The 19,400-nt window shown below is 40.1% G+C and overlaps 1 protein-coding gene across 6 annotated transcripts in view; it reads right to left on the reverse strand.

Moving 5' to 3' along the window:
• Positions 1–19,400, reverse strand: part of PHF20 (PHD finger protein 20) — a 134,015-nt gene that overhangs the window by 57,446 nt on the left and 57,169 nt on the right. For all 6 annotated transcript variants that reach the window (XR_009703173.1, XM_061208296.1, XM_061208295.1 and 3 more), the window contains 4 exons: positions 18,693–19,080; positions 14,298–14,411; positions 13,321–13,509; positions 12,224–12,403 (listed from right to left, as the gene is read on the reverse strand). Coding sequence is in view for 5 of the 6 variants with exons in the window: in XM_061208296.1 (XP_061064279.1) it covers positions 12,224–12,403; positions 13,321–13,509; positions 14,298–14,411; positions 18,693–19,080 (871 nt within the window). In the remaining variant the exon portion in view is untranslated. The remainder of the gene's footprint in view (positions 1–12,223; positions 12,404–13,320; positions 13,510–14,297; positions 14,412–18,692; positions 19,081–19,400) is intronic.

Here is a 19,400-nt window from a genome sequence, read left to right on the forward strand (position 1 = left end):
CCTGTACTCACCACTAAGCCCATGTTCCAAAAAACACACCAGGAACACCATTCAGTTTCCAGATCAACACTTCCTCCCCCCTCAAATTAAAGAATTCCAAAGGCACCACCCTGCCTGGAGTACTGACATCACTTGTACCACACACTGCTCTTCTTAGTAGGCCACCCTACTAAGCCTCTTACTCAGAGTATACACACTGCTTTAACAAGTGCCCCCAAGAACAGTGCACAGTAGTGCAACCTCTCTAAAGGCAGGGACTGTGTTCACGTCACTTGATTTACATAGCACCCAGCATCTCATCACATGGCATTAGGTACTCAGTCAGAAGATGGGAGTCAGAATGACCCAGTTATTAGGAAATGTGATACTCTAACTCTGGCTAAGTTACCCCTTCTTGCCAAGTACTAGGCTCTTCTATAAAACAAGGAGAATTAATAGTGAAAAATTAGAAATACCTTTAATGTCTTTCAGCAGTGGATAGTTAAATAAATTATGGAATACGCACCCAACAAAATAAATCATATGTAATCGTGAAAGAACTATGAACTGACATGGAAAAATACTATAAATTAAAATGACAAGCCATTGACTAATATAAGAATATGATTCTATTATTGTGTTTTTAAAAAACTACATGAGGGGCTTCCCTGGGGCACAGTGGTTAAGAATCCGCCTGCCAATGCAGGGGACATGGGTTCGATCCCTGGTCCGGGAAGATCCCACATGCTGCAGAGCAACTAAGCCCATGCACCACAGCTACTGAGCCTACGCTCTAGAGCCCGTGAGCCACAACTACTGAGCCCACACGCCACAACTACTGAAGCCCGCGTGCTCTAGGGCCCATGTGCCGCAACTACTGAGCTCGCGTGCTGCAACTACTGAAGCCCACGCGCCTAGAGCCCATGCTCAGCAACAAGAGAAGCCACCACAATGAGAAGCCCGCACACCGCAACGAAGAGTAGCCCCTGCTCGCCACAACTAGAGAACGCCTGCACGCAGCAACGAAGACCCAACGCAGCCAAAAATATATTTAAAAAAATAAATTTATTAAAAAAAAGCTACATGGGTATGTGTATGTTTGCATATGAGCAGAACCATGCGTGGAAGGATGGAAGACCACACATCAAACTGTTCCATGGTTCCTTCAAGAGTGAGAAGAGTAAGGGAGGACTTTTCACGTTTTGTTCCCTTTTACTTAGTTTTAATTTTTCCTAGCATATATTGGTTTTGAAATATACTGGGGGGAAAAAACCCAGCAAAATGACTCTTCATATAATAATTTTTTAAAAAATAAATTTATTTATTATTTTTGGCTGTGTTGGGTCTTCGTTGCTATGTGCGGGCTTTCTCTAGTTGCGGTGAGCGGGGGCTACTCTTCATTGTGGTGCATGGGCTTCTCATTGTCGTGGCTTCTCTTATGGCGGAGCACAGGCTCTGGGTGCGAGGGCTTCAGTAGTTGTGGCACGAGGGCTCGGTAGTTGTGGCTTGAGGGCTCTACAGCACAGGCTCAGTAGTTGTGGCGCACAGGCTTAGTTGCTCCATAGCATGTGGGATCTTCCCGGGCCAGGGTTCGAACCCATGTCCCCTGCATTGACAGGCGGATTCTTAACCACTGCACCACCACGGAAGCCCTAATAATTTTTAAATAAGGGTCCTAACTGCCTTTACATCACAGTAGTTGTGAAAATTCATCAAGAAGTAGTACTTAAAAAAAAAAAAAAAAAAAAAGAAGTAGTACTTATAAAGAATTAGTATTCCTTAGTGTTCTAATTGTGAAAAATCAAATCTAAATTTTAAAAATCATCATTAAATAAAACCTTTCATTGCTGTCTCCTTATGACTCAAAAGTGATGACCATACTAAGTGCACACAGTCTGTGATGATCTTAAGTTCCTGCCATGTTGTTTTTCAATGAAGAATACTAATGATTAACTGATGTGATTTAACTTTTAATATCTTAGAAAATATTAATATACCTTTTCACCTTAATTTTCAAAATAGATTCTTTATCTGATCATATACGTTGGAAAAGAATCACTGCATCAAAAAATAGGACTTACTTGAAATTTTGTTTGGAAAAACAGTTGTCAACATTATGGCAGATCTAGAAATGCTTAAGTTGGACAATGATCAATCAATAATGCTATTCACCACTAGTCAACTGGAAGTATCCAGAACAATCCATTCTTTCATTCATTCATTCATTCATTCATTCATTCATTTATGGCTGTGTTAGGTCTTCGTTGCTGTGCGCAGGCTTTCTCCAGTTGTGATGAGCAGGGGCTACTTTTCGTCACTGTGCGCAGGCTTCTCATTGTCGTGGCTTCTCTTGTTGCGGAGCACGGGCTCTAGGCACGCAGGCTTCAGTATTTGTGGCACTTGGGCTCCGTAGTTGTGGCTCGTGGGCTCTAGGAGCGCAGGCTCAGTAATGTGGCACACGGGCTTAGTTGCTCCACGGCATGTGGGATCTTCCCAGACCAGGGCTCGAACCCGTGTTTCCTGTGTTGGCAGGTGGATTCTTAACCACTGCACCACCAGAGAAGCCCCAGAACAATCCATTCTTATAAGTAAGTGTCTCTCTGAGGTCAAGGAGATAACTTATTCATCTTTCTGTGTTTTCATAAACGATTCCAGCTTTCCTCTCACCCCCTTCCAAAGTTTTGGTACCTAAGAAATGCTCAAGCAATTGCTGAATGAATGATCTGATGATAAATGTTACCCACTAACTGACTGATGAAATAAGTTTTCCAATGGATCCATTTGCTCTGGCTGGGAATAAAAGGTATTCAATAAAAGTGTGCTGAGGGATGTCCCTGGTGGTCCAGTGGTTAAGACTCTGCGCTTCCAATGCAAGGGGCGCAGGTTCAGTCCCTGGTCGAGGAACTAAGATCCCACATGCTGCAACGGCACGGCCAAGAAAGTATAAAAAAAATAATAATAATAAGTGTTCTAAATGAAAGCCCAGAGGTGAGAGTGTACCTGCTGTGCTTGCAGGATAGCAAGAAGGCCTACTGCTGGAGCAGAGACAGCAGGAAGGAGAGAGACTGAGGAAAGATGAAACTGGAGAGGTTACAGGTGGCCAGAAGAAGCAGGGCCACTGCGGGCCACAGTAAGGACCTGAGGCACTCACTCATGACCAGATACCAACAGTTCTGGGTGGTGGGAAACATGAATGTTAGTTTCATTGTTCTTGTACTTTTCTAGATTTCTCTACAAATTTATGAATATAAAAAAGCAACTTACCAAAAAAGAAAGTGCTGAATGAAGACAAGATCACTTCCATAAATGAGGTAAAAGGTGCCAATGAAATCCCTGGTGGAGTTTGAATAAGGTCCTGATTTTGATAATTGTGGTAACATAAGAGAATGCCCTCATTTTTTAGGAAATATACATCAAAATATTCAGGGGTAAAAGTCTGCAACTTATTGTCAAACAATTCATAAAAAAATACTTCAAAATGCCTTAAGGCCACAGAACAGCTAAGTAGGAGGAAAGCAACCTTACCAACAGAGATCCAAGTGAACATTTGATGGCTATCTCCCTATCCTGCAAACGAAGCATTTCCAATAGCTCCATAAATAAAAAAGCAACTCAAAGCAACTGACCTCAGTTTGGCAGCAACTTACCTGCTCAGCCTTAACCCACTTCAGGAAGCTTGCAATTAAGTCAGAAAGCACACTTAATAGTCTCAGAAAACACCCTATGATTATGCTGTTGATACTGCTCTGCCTCCATCTCCAAATACCTAAGTGATACTCATCCTTCAAGGCCCTGTGCAAGTTCCATATTCTTCCACCCCTGCCCCCAAACCACCAACCTAAATATCACCTCTCTCCATAGTCAGATAAAAAGAGCATTTAATGAACACTAAGACCAAGAGTGCCCCATTCACTGACAGCAGAGCTCCCAGGCATATAGTAAGGGCTCAACAAGCTAATCCTGAGTTCATCTTCCATGTGGCAGGCACACATTATCACTGTCAGTTTTCTCTCCCATAGTTTTAAAGTATTTCTCATGACACCACCTTAACTGTCTCTCTTGTAATGCAGGTACCTGCAGTCTTATTCATTCCTCTGGACAGAAAGACCTACAAGGACATTGACCAGATGTCTCATTCATTTCTCTAACCCCCAGAACAATGAATTCTCAGCCAATGTTCCACCACTATATGTCTGATGACAGACCACAGACACTCCCAACTCCCCAAACTACAATGGCTATAAGTCAATGACTCTCCTACTCAAGAAAACATGGAAGAACACAAGTGTCTGAAACCTAAACTATTGTAAGCATTACACTAAACCGGACCATGTTAATTTAAAAATAAATCATTTGCAAGAACTATTATAGGCATTACACTGAAACTAACCTGGTTAATTTACAAGTCAATCATCTGTAAACGTTTAATAATTCAGTGACAAATAACTTCCTATTCATTTTATAACTGACAACATAACAATGGGACACTACACCTCGTGGTAGTATCCCATTTCTAACAGGTATTTAGTTAAAAAAAAAAAAAAATTAGCTGAATAAGCCTGTACTTCTATTGGGTCTTCTCTCTTGTTCATTCTATGGTTCATGTAGAACATTCACAAATGACACAGCTTAGAAGAGAGTCTGGCACTTAGTAGGTACTTGTTAAATATTCCCTGACTGAAATGAATGAATGGACGGCAGCCCATTTTCCAACAGCCCTGGTTATCTGTGAATGACCAAATAGGCTGGGCCCAGATTTAGAGACTAATCTGAGATCGCAACTTCTAAGGGCATCTATTCTAATTTCTGTTTTACAGAATAAACAAATGCTTACCCAAGTAGAACAATTTCAACTGCATTCCCCTCTGGCACTTAAGTCATGAAAGCAAATAGCTTAGAGCCTACTCCAAAAGAGAACAGCAATGGGATCCATGCTGCTTTTACTCCTCATAGCTCAAGATCCAGGTAATTGGACCATTACCATTACTATACACTCTCTTGGAAAATGGGCAAGTGCTTCAGTTAGTTGCAGTGGTTTCAAAATTATTCCCCAGAAAATCCTATGTGCAACATAAAGAAGCAAGACAACAAGAAATCTTCCCATCATCTTTCCCAAGACACCTGTGCCACCCTCACTTTACCTTATTTCCATCTTCTCCACAAACCAGAGATGCAGCTAAATTAACTGACATGAGACAGAAACTGTATGTGTGTGAAAACTTTAAAACAAGCACTGGGATTTAGCCTCTGACCTAGTCCTCTCACTCATCTCATCTGCTCAGCATATTTCCTAGTGGCATAGGAACAATTCATTTCCAATTTCAAGTGATGTCTAATGTAACACCACCCTTAAGACAGCAAAATGAAGAGCTTAGTCTGCTGAGTTAAGGGGCATGGCTGTCATAGAGAGTTCTCCATGCCAAAACATGGACTACTAAATTCTGAGATGAAATTTCCACCAAATTTGCGCATCAAGTCTAATAATTTCCCCCACAGGAGAGAAACTAGGCTGAGGAGAGGAGCCCTGCCACTGAGAGGAGGCTCAGCAAGAAAGGAGAGAGCCCTTGTATCCACAAGCTCACATGGCTGAGGCATAACACTCTGGACCCAGTGGAACAGAAGACCAACATAAAGGCACCAGGGATGAGTCAGGAATGATACTTGAGTACTTTCAGTTTACTATTTTCAAAGAACTGCTCTGCCACTGCATTTATGTTAACTACACAGAATCTGATCAAGACCAAAAAAAAAAAGAAGCAGAAGAAGAAGAAGGGGACCTCCTGGTGGTGCAGTGGTTGAGAATCTGCCTGCCAATGCAGGGGACAAGGGTTCGATCCCTGGTCTGGGAAGATCCCACATGCCGCGGAGCAACTAAGCCCGTGCGCCACAACTACTGAGCCCGCATGCTACAACTACTGAAGCCCGAGCCCGTGCTCTGCAGCAAGAGAAGCCACCACAATGAGAAGCCCGAGCACCGCAACGAAGAGTAGCCCCTGCTCACCGCAACTAGAGAAAGCCCGCGCACAGCAACGAAGACCCAACGCAGCCAAAAATAAATAAATAAATAAATAAATAAATTTATTTTTTAAAAAAAAGAAGAAAATCTGCCCCTCCAATCTAAATTGAAATTATCCAAACAGAAGTATGCAATTCTGTAGACACATAGTCTTTACAGTATAAAACTCTTATTAAAAAAAATATTTAAATGTCATTAACCTTTTAACACTGTAAAACTTTCTATTTATAATTTAAATTACCTTTTTTTTTTGCCACGCACACAGCTTACAGGATCTTAGTTCCCCAAACAGGGATCGAACCCAGGCCACAGCAGTGAAAGCGCTGAGCCCTAACCACTGGACCAAATTTAAATTACTCTTAATGTTTGAAATTTGCCTTTCCAGAAGAAAGGCAAAGAATTTCAAACCTTACATTTAATACTAAATATAAATCTAATTTATATATTTAATAAAACACAAATGAGTATATAAGTGTATAGATTTCATGACAGCTTATATTAAATAAAGTCACAAGTAGGTAGTGTCAAAATACAGAATCACTAAATATTCAACTGACTATCTTCTCTCCATTTCAAATAGCCTAATAAGAGATGTGCTACATCCTCTATTCATATAGTTTCATCTACTGGAATACCTAAGCCTCATGTGTTACTCATGGGACAGTGCTATACATCCATCAAGATTCAGCTTAAACGTCATGCCTCCCAGGCAGGCACTAAGTCTGACTGATCTTCCACCACTGATGCTTATTAGCACAGCGCCTGTTACTCAGCAGGTCAACAGGACACTCTAACTGAACTGAGCAAAACAAGATACACAACCAGAGCTTCCACATCCATGTGTGCAGCATCTCTTCTCCCCTTTCAGGCCCTAACTACAGGAAGACAATTTCATTTAACCTCCACTATTTCCCTGAGTCTCTCACTAAAAGCTTGTCTGCACATTCTTCTCCAGGAACAATGCATGACCCACAAATCTCCACGAACAATGCGTGACCCACAAATCTCCACAAGTTTCTTCATTCTTCCTCTGGGCTCATACACACCCAGGAAGCTCTGCTCTGGGAACTACAGGGCCTATCCTCTCCACACAAGTGAAGGAAGAAAGTTACAGACCACCCAGTTTTACCAAAGGAACACTTCCCAGGTCCAGAACCAAGTCATCAATAGAATCTCATGAGTTTTGATTCCATAACTTGTTTCTGGCTAAATTCTCCAATAAGGCCATGTCTTCCCCCCATTAAATCTGCCTTAGTTCAGAATATAGCTGAGTCCACAAGAGGGCTATCCTACAAGCCCTTCAGCCTTCATGGGTATTTAGGAAACACCAGAATTTACCTATACTAATTCCCTTCTCCCCTATTCTACCTCTTTCAATTAATGATAAGTCAAACTTTACAAAATAAACAAATTTTTAAAGATGAATGTTGATCAAACCTTGGAACATGAGCCATGGGTAGAAGACATATTTTGATCTTATCAAGATTTTTAAAGGGTGACTTATATTATAATTAAAATGATTTTAATATGGAGTTTATAATATGGGAAAATGCATATGTAATAATACTGATTATACACATACTATGATCATAACTATATTTTTTAAATACTGAGGAAAAAAGAATGTAGATTTAAATTCTTTGATTTCAGTATTATGAAATACAATAAATAAAAATGACACCAATGTATGGGACTTCCCTGGTGGTGCAGTGGTTAAGAATCCGCCTGCCAATACAGGGGACATGGGTTCGAGCCCTGGTCCGGGAAGATCCCACATGCCGCGGAGCAACTAAGCCCGTGTACCACAACTACTGAGCCCGCGTGCCACAACTACTGAGCCCGCGTACCACAACTACTGAGGTCTGCGTGCCTAGGGCCCCACTCCACAACAAGAGAAGCCACCGCAATGAGAAGCCTGTGCATGACAATGGAGAGTGGCCCCCACTTGCCACAACTAGAGAAAGCCCACGTGCAGCAACAAAGACCCAACATAGCCAAAAATAAATTAATTAACTCATAATAATAATAATAATATACAAAGGACACTTGGCAAATCAATAATAAAAACAAATAATCCTATGGGAAGTGGGCAAAGAATATGAAAAGATAATTCACAAAAATAAATAAAAATATTCAATAAACATATGAAAAACTGCTAAACTTCATTTTAAAAAATACAACTTAAAAAGTAAAACCTTGTTTCTAATGTTAACATAAATTAAAGAAAATTCAAACGATGAATAGTATCCATAGATAGCAAGAATGTAGGGAAAACATACTCTACCATACTCTTGGGCATTATATAAAGTGGAACGGTCTTTTTGAAGGGTGATCTGTTGATGCAATTTAAAACTTGCATTCCGTTGAATCCAGCAATCACACTTACAAAACGTATCCTATAGGTCTATTCACCAAGCAGTCAAAAATAAATGTTCAAGGATTACCACTACATTATTGTTTGAAATACTTTCTTATTGCTCAGAAATAATCTAAATATCCATCAAAAGGGACCATTTATCACAAACATAACATTACCAAAACCAAGAGTTTGAATTACCAGTAACATCCAAATAGCTATGAATGCAACAAGCAATCACTACTTCAGAGAAAAAAATCCCTCTGTGTAGCCATGGATATGTACAACTTCCTAAACTGTGTGTCTATTATCATAAGGTAGAGTTTTCTCTTTCAGTAATGGTAGAAGACCTCATGTGGAAACAACCCTTTTGCTTACAACCATTATAAACTCTGGGGAAAAACTATAAAAAAACAAATATCTAAAGGCACTGAAGAGCAACAAAGAGAGGCAGAAAACAGGAGTCGGATACTTGGAATAAGAGAAGGGCGCTAGGTGAGTTTCCCATTTTTCGAGGCTTTTCACCTAAAGGCAGGCTCCAGAAAGTAGCACTGTGTAGCTAAAACCCTTTAGTCTTACTGGCTAAAGAAACAGAAGACAAAGTTCAGGGCAACTACAACAGCTAGAAAGTGAGGGGTAAAATCCTAGAAAGAAGAGAGCCACAAAAGGGTGGCCTCACTTAATGCATTTAAATTCTGTGTAAATCTATGGCTGATCTCTGAACGTACAGAGTTTCAAGAAGACCAACTAAGGCTCAAAGACTGAACGGAGGTTTCAGACACTGCCCGTTGCAGAGGAAAAGAACTTGGAGTTTGAGTTCAGCCAAATGAATTGCCCTTTAAAACAAAGAAATCATTATTCTTCAGAGGAACATAACATAATCCAAACTACAACTTACCACTCACAATGCACAGGATATAGTCCAAAACATTAGACATATAAAGAAAAGGGAAAGTGTCACCTATAGAGAAAAGTCAATCAATGGGGATTAACGTCAGGATAATCTAGATGCTGGTAGACGGCACCAATTAAAACTATGTTCATGGGCTTCCCTCGTGGCGCAGTGGTTAAGAATCCGCCTGCCAATGCAGGGGCACAGGTTCAAGCCCTGGTCCAGGAAGATCCCACATACCGCAGAGCAACTAAGCCTGTGCGCCACAACCTCTGAGGCCTGCGCTCTAGAGCCCACGAGCCACAACTACTGAAGCCCGCGCACCTAGAGCCCATGCTCCGCAACAAGAGAAGCCACTGCAGTGAGAAGCCCGCACACCACAACGAAGAGTAGACCCCACTTGCCACAACTAGAGCTAGTCCACGTGCAGCAATGAAGACCCAATGCAGCCAAAACTAAATTTTAAAAATAAATTAATTAATTAAAATAAAATAAAATAATAAACTATGCTTATAATGAATAAACAGACTGAAAATCTCAGCAGAGAATCTAGGGAGATAAAAGGGACATTGTAGAACTAAAGAGTACTAGAAATAAAAAATTCACTGAATGGGCTTAAAAGCATATTGGAGTTGAGAGAAGAATTTGAAAACAGATCAAAAAGTTTTCAGTCTGAAAATGAGGGGGGAAAACTAAATGAAAACAAAAAAGACAACAGAGTCCCAGTGACCTGTGGGACAGTATCTAAAGGTCTAACATAAATTTGATGAAATAAATCAATTTTCATATTCAAGTTCAGTGAATCTCGAGCAGGTTAAATATAAAACTAAAACAAATTTAAATACATCATAGTTAAACTGCTAAAAACCAAAGATAAAGAAAAAAATCTCGAAAGCAGCCTAAAAGAAAACCCAAAGATAAAGAAGAAAATCTTGAAAGCAGCCAGAAAGAAAACACATTACAACCAGGGAAACAACAATATGAATGATTACTAACTTCCTTTCAGAAGCAAAAGCGGACCATGAATAACATCTTTAAAGTACTTAAAGGAAAAAACTGTAAACCCACAATTCTATATCCAGTGAAAATATCCTTTAAGAATGAAAATTAAATAAAGTTACGTTCAAATAAACAAAAACCAGAAGAATGTCACCAGGAAACCTGCACTACAGAAAAAAAAAAGGAAGAAGAAGAAATGAAGAACACTGGAGATGGTAAATACGTGTGTAAAGCACTATCTCTTTTGTATTATTCTTTAAAATACATAATTGTTTAGAGCAAAAATTATAATACTACATTGTGGACTTTACAGCACATATAGATACAATTCATGTCATAACTAGAGCATAAAAAGGGGGTGTTAATGGATTATACAACATTTTACATAAGGTGGTTCAACATTAACTCTAAATAAACCATGAAAAGGATATATATATAAATCATAATGCCTAGAGTAACCTCTAAAACAAATGCTAAGAAGTACAGCTAAAAGCTAATAGATGAATTAAAATGGGATTTAAAAAAATTCAATTGACCTGAAAAAACAAGAAAGAAGAAAAAGAACAAAACATAGGATAAACAGAAAACAAAAAGCAAAATGGTAGACTTAAAAGCACCATATCAATAATTTCATTTAATGTAACTAAACTAAACATTGCAGTTAAAATCCAAACCCAACTATCTATCTATAAAAGACACACTTTGAACTTAAAGACATAGTTATATTGAAAGAAAAGTGACAGAAATAGATATACCATGCATACAGAAAGCAAAAGAAAGCTGGAGTACCTTTTTTGAAAGCTGGAGTAATATCAGACAAAGTACACTTCAAGTAAAAGACTATCACCAAAGCCAGAGTTATATTTCACATTACAAAGGGGACAATTCAGGAGTTCCCTGGTGGCCTAGTGGTTAGGATTCCAGACTTTCACTGCCGCAGCCCAGGTTCAATCCCTGGTCGGGAACATCCCACATGCCGCGCGGCACAGCCAAAAACAAACAAAAACAAAAACAAAGAAGATTGAAATCCTGCAGAGTATGTTCTTTGACTATAATGTAATTACATTATAAATTGTAACAATAAGGTATCTATAAAATACTTCCCTGGTGGCACAGTGGTTAAGAATCCGCCTGCCAATGCAGGGCACACTGGTTTGAGCCCTGGTCCGGGAAGATCCCACATGCCGTGGAACCACTAAGCCCATGCACCACAACTACTGAGCCTGCACTCTAGACCCCGCAAGCCACAGCTACTGAAGCCCACGCACTTAGAGCCCGTGCTCCGCAACAAGAGAAGCCGCCGCAATGAGAAGCCCACGCACAGCAACAAAGAGTAGCCCCCACTCGCCGAAACTTGAGAAAGCCCGTGCGCAGCAATGAAGACACGATGCAACCAAAAATTAATCAATTTAAAAACACAAACAAACAAACCAATACTTGGAAATGAAACAACACACTTCTAAGTAACCCATAGTCAACAAATAAATCATAGATATTTTGAATTGAATGAAAATGAAAATACAACATACCAAAATTCGTAGGATGTAGCTAAAGCAGTGCTTAGTGGGAAATTTTATAACTTTAAATGCTCATATTGGAAAAGAAGAAAAATCTAAAATTAATGACCTACCTTGCTAGAAACATTTAAAGGAAGAAAACAATAAAGATCAAAACAGAAATCAATGACATGAAAAAAAAAAACAAATAGAGAAAACTAAAGTAAAAGGTTGGTTCTTTGAAATTATCGACAATAATCGATAAATCCTTAGCTATACTAATCAAGAAAAGAGAGGAAACCCAAATTAGCAATATCAGAAATGACAAGTATACAGCATTTTTAAAATGTATATAGCATTAAAATAAGAAAATATTATTAATAAAAGGTGAAAAAAAATCATTAGGAAAATCCATTTTTTTTAGTTCACAATCAAAGGAGAAGCAAAAGTATAAGAAGAGGATTATGTTAACTCTAAATATGAACCTGCCACCGTAGAAATCTCTTGTAACTCAGCAAGGGGAGAAGCCGGTTCCGTTTTCATAGTGTTTTCTCCCATTGACTTGCAGTTCAACTCCAAGCCTGCAGGCCCCAGTCCATCCCCAATGGAGTGGCAAGTTAGTGCAGATGAGACCTGGCCAGCTTCCAAAGGAGATTTCAACTGACCTAGAAGAAAAAAAGAAAGACTGGGGAACATATACATGTACATAATCTGAGAACCAGAAGTCCCACAAAAGACTGATAAAGGGGCTTCCCTGGTGGTGCAGTGGTTAAGAATCCGCCTGCCAATGCAGGGGACACGGGTTCAAGCCCTGGTCTGGGAAGATCCCACATGCCATGGAACCACTAAGCCCATGGGCCACAACTACTGAGCCTGCACTCTACAGCCCATGAGCCACAACTACTGAGCCTGCGCTCTTAGAGCCCGCAAGCCACAACTACTGAAGCCCGTGCTCCTAGAGCCTGTGCTCCGCAACGAGAAGCCATGGCAATGAGAAGCCTGTGCACCTCAATGAAGAGTAGCCCCCACTCGCCACAACTAGAGAAAGCCCACAGGCAGCAACGAAAACCCAACGCAGCCAAAAATAAATTAATTAATAAATAAATTTAAAAAAAAAAAACTGATAAAGCCAGGGTCTTTTAGAGGAAACCATTCATTTCATGGCATACAAGAATACATTCACAGGTTCCAGCACACATAGCCAGGGCTGTGAGCATATCAAAGAAGAAGGCTAATAAGAAGCTAAAGTGAAGGGAGGATCTGCTGGAAATATTAACAAAAAGGCAGAGGGACTGGAGTGAGATGGCATCAGAAAGACAAAGACAGGAACAGGGCTCTTCAAGCACTATACCTCCAACCCAACATTCAGACATATATAAGCAAAACCAATCACAAATGCAAACAAAAGTTTGTCTATTAAATCTTCAGTGAAGAATGTAAGAAACACTGCAGCCAATTCAATAACTTGATTTCAAGACCATCTAAAACTTGTATAAGGCAGTACACAATGACAGATTTAGACTGGTTCTCACTAGACAGGGAGCATGCTGGCAAGACCATTCCAGAACAGACTCTGACTTACCTTCTTCAGACTCCTTGGTACCAGATGATGTGTTTTGCAAAGGATCAGTAGTAACCGTATCAACCAAATCTGATACAACCAAGTCAGGATCTAGGATCTCGTGGGTCCCATTAGTGGACAGCCTGGAGGACCGTCTCCTTGATAAGTCTTTATCAGTGTTTTCCGAGTAGTTTTTTGACTTTTCCTGGGCTATAAACCATTAAGAGAGTTGTAGTCAAGAGACCTGAAGAAATAATTCTGCTACTACAGATTTCTGGACTGGCTGCCTCTATAAGGGCTTCAACCAGAGACTTCTGGGATATTAGATCAATGATGAAAGGAAACACCCTATCCTGGTTTATAGTTTTAAGTAAAGGCACAGTCCTTCTGCCAGGATATAATTTTCCTAATTTAAGGATTCATGATCTGAAAATATGTGCCAAGGTCATGTCCCAATCTTGACAAGTTTTATTTTGGGGCTTTCCAACATAAAAGTCTGCATACTAACCTCCCAAGTCAGTGAGTTTACAGAGCCTTAGAGCCATCACAAATCCTTTCTGGAGCCAACAGGGTACTTTTAAAAAAATCAATAAATAGTATTTTTTTAAGTATTCTTTTCCACTATAGGTTATTATAAGATATTGAATATAGTTCTCTGTACTATACAGTAAAATCAATAGATAGTATTTTTAAAGTTTCACTCAGCATATGAAATCCATCCCTTCCTAAGCCATTAAATTTCCAGTGGAATTCACATCAGATGTAGTTTATGGGTATAGAGACAACACTACTGACCCCAACATTAACACAGCTTGTGCTCTGAGATTTATTTTTCCTCTAGCAGAACTCCTCTGATCCAACCACATCCCACTCACACTAGCCCCTGTGATCAAGGACAAGCATCAGCGCCTATAAGGAATAGGGGACAAGATGGACACAGGGGAATTAACCCAATGGATGTCAAGTTCTAGCCACACATACACAAACTGAAGACTCACATGAATTTTTGTCAAGCCGAGGACGCTTTAATGGGACTTCACTTCCTTTTGATATCTTCCGTCTTCTCAATTCCAATGTTATTGGTTGCAAAGTTTGAGAGTTTGAATCCACAGCTATAAGGTATATAAAACCACACCAAAAAATGTATGTAGTTTCTTAGTGACCAATCCTCATATTATATGTAAATAAAACATATATATAAACATCCACACACATCCTTGCATGATAAATAGGCCCTCAAAGGGAATTCTTACTTAAGCCAAAAGGGAAAAAAAAAGCGAAATGGGTGAGAAATTATTTCCTTGTAGGAGACGCAGACACCCTGCAGACTGACCTCCTGAATCTTTTTGGTTTCTCCTATGACCCAGCTCTATTCATATATTTATCTCCTGAAACCCTCTCTGTAAATACCCCAACGTGACTGCTTTAAAATATGAGGGTACAAAGGCAACAGAAAAGTCGTTTTTATCACAATCGAATCTTCTTATCAAAATTTGGCTTATACAATACTCAGGAAATCCACCAGGCAGGCTAATTCTTAAAATGTGTACCCTGGGACTATGGTTTGATTATTATTTTCAACCTCTACTTACTAAATTGGTTAGCTTGGCACTGGTCCTAATTTTGAAGGACCAAAAAGAATGTCAACATTTACAACCTCTTAAAAACAATTCCAGAAAAATCTCAGGAGACTACGCCATATGATAGTCAGTGCCAGGCAAGGCTGCTTAACACTGGAAAATCCAGCCCTGACATAATTTAGCAGTGCAGAAGCTAAACCCTTAGATAATATTCACTCTTTATTTTTATTTTTTTAATTATTTTTTAAAGTTAATTAATTAATTAATTTTTGGCTGCGTTGGGTCTTCGTTGCTACGCGCGGGCTTTCTCTAGTTACAGCCAGCGGGGGCTACTCTTCATTGCGGTGCGCAGGCTTCTCATTACGGTGGCTTCTCTTTTTGTGGAGCAGGGGCTCTAGGCGCGCAGGCTTCAGTAGTTGTGGTGCATGGGCTCAGTAGTTGTGGCTCGCGGGCTCTAGAGCACAGACTCAGTAGTTATGGTGCACGGGCTTAGTTGCTCTGCGGCATGTGGGATCTTCCCGGACCAGGGATCGAACCCATGTCCCCTGTATTGGCAGGCTGATTCTTAACCACTGCGCCACCAGGGAAGTCCCTCACTCTTTATTTTTAAACCTAACACTTAAGAAGTTCTCCCCCATGAGGAAAGGTGAGAATCCAAAAGGCAGGCAAAAGAAAAAAAACAAAAGAAAAGAAAGAGTGGGGGACTTCCCTGGTGGCACAGTGGTTAAGACTCTGCCTGCCAATGCAGGGGACACGGGTTCAAGCCCTGGTCCGGGAAGATCCCACATGCTGCAGAGCAACTAAGCCCGTGCGCCACAACTACTGAGCCTGTGCTCTAGAGCCTGCATGCCACAACTACTGAAGTCCACCCACCTAGAGCCCGTGCTCTGCAACAAGAGAAGCCACCACAATGAGAAGCCCACACACTGCAATGAAGAGTAGCCCCTGCTCGTTGCAACTAGAGAAAGCCTGTGCGCAGCAACGAAGACCCAATGCAGCCAAAAATTAATTAATTAATTAATTTTAAAAAAAAGAAAAAAGAAAAGGAAAGAAATTGGGAAGCTTGAGGCAAAGGTAGGGCTGGGGATCTGATGAAGGTTGAAATGAGATAAAGAAGCAGCCAGGAGAAAGAAGAGGGAGGAAGGGAAGGAAATGGGAGGGGAAGGGGGAAGGGAGAGAAAAGACTCATCTAAGACCAGCAGCTTCAGACCTGCCATGTCAAATGGCCAAAGGAGACAGGGCTGAGCTCTGAGGAGGCAAACCTGATGAGAATGCTGAACTCTTTGGCTCTTCCTGTGTTCAGTCTTCTCAATGGGCCAACATTATTTTGTTCCAAGGGTGGGAACTTGGAGATCACACACATTCCAAATTAAACACAAACAGCCTTCCCCAAACAGCTCAGATCCTGTTCCAATAAGGTCTATACAATCTAGAGAGTTCAAGACTGCACCGTGTCAATGAACTTATTCCAAGCAATTTTTAAAGGGGATTTGAACTATATATTAGATACTGGCAAACCTTCTTCACTTTGACACCACATACAAACTTGGGCTGACCATACAGAACTTCAGTGTTTCCCAAACTCTTATTACAGTAAGAATTATCTGGGAAGGTTGTTAACCATTAGCATTCCCAGATCCTGCTTCAGAAGATTCTGACTGGGGAGGAATGCCTCAGGGAAGTGTTCAGTAAGCTTGGAAAATTCCAGTTCTCTATTAAATTGATCCTATCTGGTGTGAAATCCTACACTTAATAAAAAGGCCTGCTTATTATATCCCACATCTTAACACGGTACACTGCCCAGAGGTTTAAAACCTCCGGACTTTCTCAATTAGGGTTCCTCATTTGAAAACAGAACACAAAGGTAATTTTCTCAATTCTCCCAAGAGTGGTTTATCATTCTAGTATCATTCTCAATTTGCAGAAGTCAATTCATTAGAGGTCACAGATGCCTTGGGCATTAGAGCTTAATTCTCTCTTGGAACCCTACTGAGAAAGCCAATGAGGCCAGTGCTGTCCAATAGACATATGAGAGCCATAAATGGAAGCCACATAGGTAATTTTCAATTTTTAGTTGTCACTGTAAGAAGTTAAAAAAAGTGAAATTAATTTTAAGAATATATTTTATTTAACCCAATACATCCAAAACATCATTCCAACATGTAGTCAATGTTTTTAAATTATTGAGATAGTTTACATTCCTGGGTGTTTGTTCGTTTTGTTTTGTACTATTTGAAAACCAGTGTGGTTTTTTGTTTTGTTTTGGCCACGCTGCACGGCTAGCAGCATCTTAACTCCCCGACCAGGTATTGAACCCTCGGTGCTAAAAGTGCAGAGTCCTAACCACTGGACCACCAGGGAATTCCCTCCCTTGTGTATTTTACAAGTTACAGCCCATCTCAATTCAGAGTAGCCACATTTCAAGTGCTCAATAACCACAGGTGGCTAGCAGCTACCATATCGGACAGCACAGGTCTAGGCTCTAGTTAGGCACAGGGACAATTCCAGCATGCTCAGATCTTGAAAGTGAAACCCACTTATAACCACTGAAGGGGGAAGTGCCTTACTTCATCTGGGAAGATATCAATCTATTGTCTTATTTCATACCTTAAAATTAGAAGATGTAAGAAGGCTGTCTACTGGGAACGAGTACTAATACATTTATTTGAAGTAAATAAAGGTAGAGTTTTTGCCACAGAAATTAAGTCTGGTGTAGCTGTCTGGATTGATAGATAGGACTGGCTTTGCATTCTACATCATAAGGGAACAACAAATGAGCTAACTCTGTAGTTCCACAGTTTTGATGAAAATATATTTTGTCATATTTTATATTTTAAATTTACCTTTGGCAGCTATTCAAACTTGTAAGAAAAAAACAGATATCACTTTTTTTTTTTTTGGCCTCACCACATATCGTGTGGGATCTTAGTTCCCCGACCGGGGATCGGACCCGCGCCCCCCGCAGTGGAAGCGTGAAGTCTTAACTGCTGAACTGCCAGGAAGTCCCCAGGTATCACTTTAAAACTAGGGGATTCACAGTTTTTCAATATTTATGTAAAGAACATGTAAACAAGAATGTCTGAAGGCCACTGCCAGATAATCATAGGCAGTGTTCAGTCTAGAGATCCTGGGGGTTCTTCACGCCACTCAATCTAGAGAAGGAATGTTTGCCTTAGGAAGAAATTCAGGGTTTGTTTCTTTCTTGGCTATTCTAGAAGAATTCCATATTTCAACTTTTTAAAATAATCGTGTATTCTTCCCTAAATCCTCTAACCTTGACTCTACCAATTAGCCATCTCAGCTTTTTATTTAGACAGGGAAAATTTCTGATCCATAATCACTCTCCAGAGATCTCAATTTCAAATGTACCCAATACCTTCCTAGGTCCAGTGTTCTTTCTTGTCGCCTCCTCCAGATGCCCACACCTATTTACTTCTCCTTTCCCCTTTCATGTCGCTCATGAAAACGCTATTTCCTGATTCTACGTTCTAGTAAGCTTACTTAAAGTGAAATCATTTGAATTGGCAAAAGCAAAAGGCGTTATTAGCTTATTAGGCTTTATCATATAAGCTGAAGTATCTAGTGAAGAGTTATCTGTCACCCCAGAAGCCCAGTGAAGAACATGTTTCCGAAACTTATGTTCACCTGGATATATGCCTCCCATAAAATTCAGCTCTATGGGCATGACTTGTTTTTAGATGACAGGATGATTCAAAGTCAGTCACAAAAACAAAGGCTTGAAGTACAGAAGTTATAAAGAACCACAAAGGACCACAGAAGAACACTCTGGCATTGCACGCTTGGGAAACTCACCAGTAGGAGCTATGGAAGGGGGTCTGCCTCGCTTTCTTTTTGGCTCCCTCAAGCTTTCTTGTGGACTCTTCACAATGTCATTTTCAGGTTTCTTATCCACTTGAGCATCTCCAGAATACTCTCTGTCATTTTCTGAAATGTTCTCCTTATCTTCCTTCTCGTTCTTGGGAAGGCTCTTCTCTGACACCTTCCCCTTTTCAGAACAGATTAACTTTCCTTCTTTATCAGGCTGTTTGGGTCTCTTTTCTGTCTTTAAGGCTTTGTCCTCTTTGTCTTTCTTCACATTGGCTGTGGCTTTTCTCTGCTCTTTAAACTTCTCTCGTTTATCAGGAGATGATGAAAGACTTTTGTGTTCTGTTTCTTTAGGCCTAGCATTACCCACAATATTCTAAAATGAGCAAAATAGCGATGAAACACACTTTGGGATTACTTGCAAATATAAAATCAGATGTTTTTTTGTAAACTTATGAAGACAAAGAAATTAAAAGAGGACATGTATCAGGTCACGTAACGGAAAGCGCCACTGAAAATATACACCCATATTCTGAGGTTTGAAAACCAGTCCTAAGTTTAAAGAAAATAACAGCCATGTTCAATTCCTTCTGACACAATGCTATCTCCCTTTTGATTAGAAGTCACTAAAAAATAATTAAAGGGACAGACAACTACCCCAGGGACCTCTTCTGGGAAGCAATCTTTTTGACAGAG

The sequence above is a fragment of the Eubalaena glacialis genome, chromosome 13 (assembly GCF_028564815.1).
Source record: "Eubalaena glacialis isolate mEubGla1 chromosome 13, mEubGla1.1.hap2.+ XY, whole genome shotgun sequence".
Classification (NCBI taxonomy): Eukaryota; Metazoa; Chordata; class Mammalia; order Artiodactyla; family Balaenidae; genus Eubalaena; species Eubalaena glacialis.